The 6,332-nt window shown below is 57.4% G+C and overlaps 1 protein-coding gene across 1 annotated transcript; it reads left to right on the top strand.

Moving 5' to 3' along the window:
- The first annotated feature begins 574 nt into the window (after nt 1-574).
- On the top strand, nt 575-2,909 carry Il1f10 (interleukin 1 family member 10). The gene is made up of 4 exons (XM_076833850.2): nt 575-606; nt 1,975-2,060; nt 2,321-2,448; nt 2,697-2,909. The coding sequence occupies exons 1-4, from the start codon at nt 575-577 to the stop codon at nt 2,907-2,909; spliced, it is 459 nt and encodes a 152-aa protein (XP_076689965.2).
- Nucleotides 2,910-6,332: the final 3,423 nt, after the last annotated feature.

The following is a 6,332-nucleotide window of genomic DNA, read 5'->3' as shown; positions in this document are numbered from 1 at the left end:
CTGGAGAGGCCTCCTAGCGATGCTGCTCTTCCCTCTGCGCTCGGGCGCTGAGACACGGAAGCCCTTGCTGGGTCAGGGGACAGGAATGTGGTGACCTCCAGGCTGGGAAGTGGGTCAGGATCTGCTTCAGGTTCATCCCCAGCTGCGGGGCTCAATCACACAGCCCCTGTCAGCCAGGAAGCGTCCTGCTAAGTTATTTGGGGGACCTGTCTTCCAGTTTCCCAGAGCTAGCACCAGAGGTGGGCACAGTGAGTGCAAGTGCACACGTGCACACATACACACACACACGTGTACACACACAAGTGCACGCGCACATGCACACGCACACCCCAGGCTCACAGCCCTGCTGGCTCCTCCTGATCCCCAGTGAGGAAGACACAGAGCTCCTTGGAGCTGGATGGGCTGGGCTGGGGTGCTGCTGGATTCCAGCAGGCTGGTTAGAGCTAGGTGGCTTTTGCAGCCTGTTGCAGGTGACTCTGCGCCCTGGATGCGTGCCCCTGCCTGCTGCCCCTCCCTCTCTAACAGCCCCTCTCTCTCTCTCCCTCAGTGAGGACCAGACACCCCTGATTACAAGATGTGCTCCCTCCCCATGGCGAAATACTACATGTAAGTCGTCCTGCTGTGGCCCTACTTACCCGAGGGGCTGGGCCCACACGGGGAGAGGGAGGAAGGCTGGTCAGGGACTCCACAGAAAACCGTAATCACTCTCCATCATCACACTCCGCAGCGACAACAACTCTCTTTCCCAGATTCTCTGAGATACCAGCCGTTCTATCCTCACCCCCACCCTGAGAAACCTGTAAAGAAAACATTACCAACTCTGGGAACCAGGCGCATGGTGCCCCCATGCCAGGCGGCTACCAAAAGGCAGAGCCTGGGGTGGAGTTCATGTCACCTGTGTGGCCACACCGGCCTCTCTGAAAGCTGAGGCAACCCTGAATCCCAGTGACACTGTCTTCCTGGTGTTGTCTGTGGCCTTGGCCCTGAGCCCAGGCTCCCAACCCTGACCTGCATTTAGCCTCATTTGCATCCTCGGTTACTGTTCTCTGGTCTCCAAGTGGGGATGCTGTTGGCCGTCCAGGTGTGAGGGAGAACGTCCACGGGCAAGCCCAAGATGGGTCCAGATCTATTTTCATATACAAGTGAAACTGCTTTAAACATACAGCCAGTAGCTGAAGGTATTATACCCGGCTATTACTGAGGGAGAGAGGGCTTGGAGGCGGTGGCATGGGTCCAGAGACTCTGCCCTCAAACCTGTCGAGAGCTCCCCAGGCTCTGGGAGCAGCTGATGGGCATCTTGGAAACCAGCCGGGCAACCAAGCTGCCTGCGTGACTCTGCTGTTCCAGCCGCTCACCTGGGTTTCTCCCCAGCCTGCCGGGCACGTACCTGCCCTCCCAGGCTGGTCATTAGAACCACAGCCACCCCCAGATGACTGCAGTCTGGCTCTGCCTGGGCTTTCGCTGACCTGTATTTGGTCCACCTGGAGCACGCCGGGCCCTGGCTCCCAGGGGCTGGATGGACACCTACCTAGCACAGCATATTTTAATTTTTGTTTTCCAATTTGCAGATTTTCTCCTACAGAAAGTCTTTAAAATATCTGAAGAAGCAAATCATGCTTCATTATCCACTTGATTAGTCCTTTTATTAAGTAAAATAAACATTGATAGAAATTGGAGCAAGCTGGGAAAATCTGGGATAAGGCTCACTGTATCTCTGAGACACCGGAGCCTCGCGAGAGGGAACTTTCTGTACCCCTCCACGAGAAGGCTGGCTCCCCTCACTCTTCCAAGCCTCTGGAAACCAGGAGCCCAGGGGAGCAGGTCTTCTCTCTCTTCATTAAGACAGAGCCGTCTTGACTTGCTCTGGTGGAGAAGCAAGCATCCCTGCGCTCAGTGCCGCGGGTTAGAGGAAGGGCTTGGGGTCTCAGTGGTGCCGGAAGGCAACGGACCCTCAGCGCTGCCGTCCTGTTCCAGAATCAAGGATGCGGATCAGAAGGCGCTGTACACAAGAGATGGCCAGCTGCTGGTGGGCGACCCCAACACCGATGACTGCAGCGCTGGTGAGCTTCCCGCGGCCTCCGTCCGGGGCCCTGAGCCACGCTCCGCCCACCGCAGCCCCCACTTCTCTCTGTTTCTGTCCCCACCAGAGGGGCAGCAGCTGTCCCCTGACAGAAAGAGGCAGGGGGCAGCTTTGTCCCAAAAGGACCCTGCAGAGTCCTGCTGGCCCTGCAGCCCAGGTGTGGCCAGGCCTGCAGGGCTTCTGCTCCCTGAGACCCTCAGCCTGGGCTGCCCTCATCTCCTGTCTCTGTCCTCTTCCCAGAGAAGATCTGCGTACTTCCTAACAGAGACCTGGACCGGGCCAAGGTCCCCATCCTCCTGGGGCTCCAGGGAGGGAGCCGCTGCCTGGCATGTGTGCAGACAGAAGAGGGACCTTCCCTGCAGCTGGAGGTGAGACCCTGCCCCTCTCTGGGGGCAGTGCGGACCCTGCCTGGCCCCCGGGTGCTCTGCACCCAGATCCTCAGGGCCATGGTCCCCTTTCCTCAGGGCCCCGTCCCCCTTCCTCAGACTTCCACCCTCCTCCTTGTGCCTGTGGGAATCTGCACAAGGCATGTCCCTTTTGGTGGAGCCCCAGAGGCCTGTAGGGCCACACCCCCATCAGCACCCTGGTCCTGCAGCGGCCACCTTGCCCCCCGCAGGACGTGAACATCGAGGATTTGTACAAGGGAGGTGAACGGGCCACGCGCTTCACCTTCTTCCAGAGCAGCCTGGGCTCCGCCTTCAGGTTGGAGGCGGCCGCCTGCCCTGGCTGGTTCCTCTGCGGCCCAGAGGAGCCCCAGCAGCCGGTGCGGCTTGCCAAGGAGAGCGAGCCCTCGGCCCGCACTGAGTTCTACTTTGAACAGAGTCGGTAGGGAGGCCGGAGGCGCAGTCCAGCCTGTGCCCCCAAGCCAAGCTCATCCCACTTGTGGTGGGCAGAATAGTGGCCCACCAAGGACGTCCCCATCCTCAGCCCCAGAATCTGAATGTGTACCCTTCATGGGGAAGTCACTTAGCAAGTGTGACTTGGTTAAGCATCCTGAGCTCTCTGGTGGGCCTGTGGTCACCACAAGGGACACATGAGATGGAGGCAGGAGGGTAAGGGGCAGAGGGGGATTGGAGGATGCCATGCTGCTGGGTTTGAGGATGGAGAAGGGAGCCACGTGCCACCCAAGCAGGTGTGTCTGATCGCTGGAAAAGGCAAGGGAAGAGATCCTCCTCAGAGTCCCCAGAAGTCCCTGACACCCTTTCAGACTTCTGACCTCCAGAACATGAAAAAGAATAAACTTGTGTTGTTTTAAGCCACGGAGTTTGTGGTAACTGGCTAGTGTGACCACAGGGGGTGACCACAGTGTTCAGTGCAGGGGCTGTGGGGTGTGTGGGGATTTTTCTTGGAAGGCCACCACAGCTCCCGGGTGCATTGAGTGTGAGCTCCCAGGGGGCCCCTGAGTGGCGGTGACCTGGCATAGTGGGGAGTGCTGGGCTGGAGCCTGGCCCACAGCTTGCCCTGGTCCTCAGAGCATGATCCTCCTCCATTTCATGGAGGGCTGTGGCTGGGCTCAGGCTGGGGCAGGGGGTTTGTCCTTCTGTGTCCGATAGGGTGGGCTGCTGCTGCTGTCCCTTCAGCACCACCTTCCTGGACGCTCAGGAGTCTCACCATAGTCAGAACCTGTAGCAGCAGCGTGGCTTCTTCCTCGGAGCCACCCGGCTAAGCAAGTATTCTCGCTGCACGTGACCACGAGGACACTGAGAGAGTGACATGGCTAGCTGAAGGTCCGGTGGGCTTCCATGTTGAAGGCCAAGCTCAGACCTGGCCCACCTGAGTCCAGTGCTGTTCCACAAACCTGCATTCCCCTCTAGGAGCTGAGGCCCGAATGGCCAACAAAGCCTGTCCCCCGGAGCTTGTCCTCGAGAGGCCGAGACACGGACAAGCAAATAAAATGGACAAGAAAGAGAAAGAGCAAACAGATGAGGCAGCTCACGCCTGGACCTGCAGGCCCCTGGGATTTAGTGCCGAGTCCCTCAGGGAGGGCAGCACCGGGGCCTGGACTCTGGTGAGGCTGAAGGACAGGAAGGAGCTGGGACTCATAATGACCCAGGCAGAGGAATAGCAACCGCTGTGGCCCTGAGACGTAAGGCTGGGGGTGGGGAGGGGCAGGAAGGGACACTGGGGAGTGAGCAGGAGCAGCAGGCGTGGGCCAGAGAGGCCTTGAGGCTGAAGGGCGTCCATACCCTGGGTGCAAAGGGGTGCTCTGGAAGGCTTTCGGCAGAGGAGGGACATGACGGGCTTCACTTCACCTGTGTCTGCAGCCGGTCCACGGAAGGAGTGAGTAAGCGCACAGGCTCTAACCAGTGAGGGGACCTCTGCAGGTTCTCGGGGGACGACCATGGGGCAGTGTAAGGAGGACTCCAGAAGCAAGCACGGAGCTAGAGTCACCAGGGAGGGCTGTGCCTTCAATCTGGGCCTCAGGGAAAAAGTGGTCCAGACAGAGAATGAGGTGACGAGCATTCTAGGCAGAAAGGGCCACTCAGGAAGGTGGGACGGGGACAGCCCCGTGCATCTGGGGCTCGGTGAGTGGGGCCTCGGTTGGAGTGCCAGGTTGTGCCTGTCTGGCCACGGGGTGGACCTGGGAACCTGGAGGAGTCTTTCAGGAACCTGGGATTCTAAGCTTGGGCCCCCATGGTCAGTGCTGGACTCACCCAGATGCCAACAGGGCCTCGGCTCATCCACCCCCGGCCTGACCTGCCTTCTGTCTGGTTCTGTGGTCAGCCTGACCCCTGCTTCATATCCCCATGGCCAGCTCATCTCCTTTACTCATGGATTAAAAGATAAACTGAGGCATACTTAGATTTTTTTTTTTTTCTTTTTGGTACTGGGATTGAACCCAGGGGTGCTTAACCACTGAGCCACATCCCCAGCCCGTTTGATTTTTTGTTTTGAGACAGGGTCTCGCTCAGTTGCTTAGGGCCTCACTAAATTGCTGAGGCTGGCCTCAAACTTGCAATCCTCCTGCCTTAGCCTCCCAAGTCTCTGGGATTACAGACATGAACTACCATACCCGGCAAGGGTTTATTTGAGCGGACTGTGAGTTTTGTATTAGAAGAACACAAGCTGCTGCTCAGGGCTCCTCCAGGTGGGCATGTGGGGGCCGATTTTGTAAGGGGTGCCCGAAGCAGGAGAAGAGGAGCATGGCTGGCTGAAGTGGGAAGTCCTCAGTTGGGTGTTGCCTGGGGGTTTCTAACTGGCAAAGTCTCTACTTAGAGGGTGGCGTGGCTCTGGTGGAGTTAGCGCACTTCATTTCCAAATGCTGTGAATTTCCAGTGAATTTCCATTCACTCTGAGCTGCATTTCAGTTTTCTGGAGTAGGAACCCAAGTTCTGGGGTTGTCTCCCCCCAAAGCCTCCTAGTTACTTGCTGTAACACCTTCTCTCTCTCTCTCTCTCTCTCTCTCTCTCTCTCTCTCTCTCTCTCTCTCTCGTGGTGGTGGTGGTGCTGGGGATGGAACCCAGGGCCTCATGATGCTAGGCAAGAGCTCTACCACTGAGCTACATCCCAGCTGTAGTCCCTCATTTTTGCTGGCCTTCCTCTTGTGACCTATGCACACTCTGATAGAAATAATGACAAGTTATTTGGGCTCCAGAGATTGAAAAGTAGGAAATGGAGGCCGCTCCTGCTAGGTGCAGTTCACAGGTGCCAAGGATATTCCCCTCCCATGTCCCAAGGCTTGTCTCCTGAATTCCTTGTCCTCCCGGAGACTGCCCCCAAGTCTTCCCTCGGCAGCCAGGCCACGAGAGCTAGAATTAAGTAACTCTGCAGGAGAGGCCCACGTCAGCTCTTATCCAGTCCTTACATCTCAGAGTGAACTGGTAGTTCAGGCGACAGGGTCAACAGGTAATTGGCGCACAGTGTGGCAACCTTTCCATCAGGCAGCACTGGGAGGCTCAGGGGTGGGGAGGATGTCTGCACGTGCCCATGTGTGTATGGGGTGTGTGTGTATGGCATGGACACGTGTCTGTGTGTGTGTGCTGGGTGCAGATGAGTGTCCAGGTGTGCGCACGATGGGTGTCCACCGTAGGCTCCAGAGGCAGAGAGTAGTTGGTTAAGAGGGTCCTCCTCTTTATCCAGAAGGCTCTGGATCAACCTTACACAGGAGAGCACTGCATTCAGGGTCCACTAGAACCTGTGTGTCCTAAATCATTGCAACCAAGACTCAGAATCTAGTCCCACTTCCCTTTGACCCAATTTTTCATCTCAGGATTTATGAACAACTGCTCTAAAAGCCACACACACAAAAAAA

The sequence above is a fragment of the Callospermophilus lateralis genome, chromosome 14, assembly GCF_048772815.1.
Source record: "Callospermophilus lateralis isolate mCalLat2 chromosome 14, mCalLat2.hap1, whole genome shotgun sequence".
Lineage (NCBI taxonomy): Eukaryota > Metazoa > Chordata > Mammalia > Rodentia > Sciuridae > Callospermophilus > Callospermophilus lateralis.
Note: the sequence above shows the minus strand (reverse complement) of the source record. Positions and strands in the feature narration are given on the sequence as shown.

What these genes read in the sequence shown, in the direction of transcription:
- Il1f10 (XM_076833850.2), top strand. Translation starts at nt 575, where the DNA reads ATGTGCTCCCTCCCCATGGCGAAATACTACAT. An exon ending in CACCGATGACTGCAGCGCTG is followed by an intron (nt 2,061 to 2,320) that starts GTGAGCTTCCCG and finishes TCCTCTTCCCAG; the next exon opens with AGAAGATCTGCGTACTTCCT. An exon ending in GACCTTCCCTGCAGCTGGAG is followed by an intron (nt 2,449 to 2,696) that starts GTGAGACCCTGC and finishes TGCCCCCCGCAG; the next exon opens with GACGTGAACATCGAGGATTT.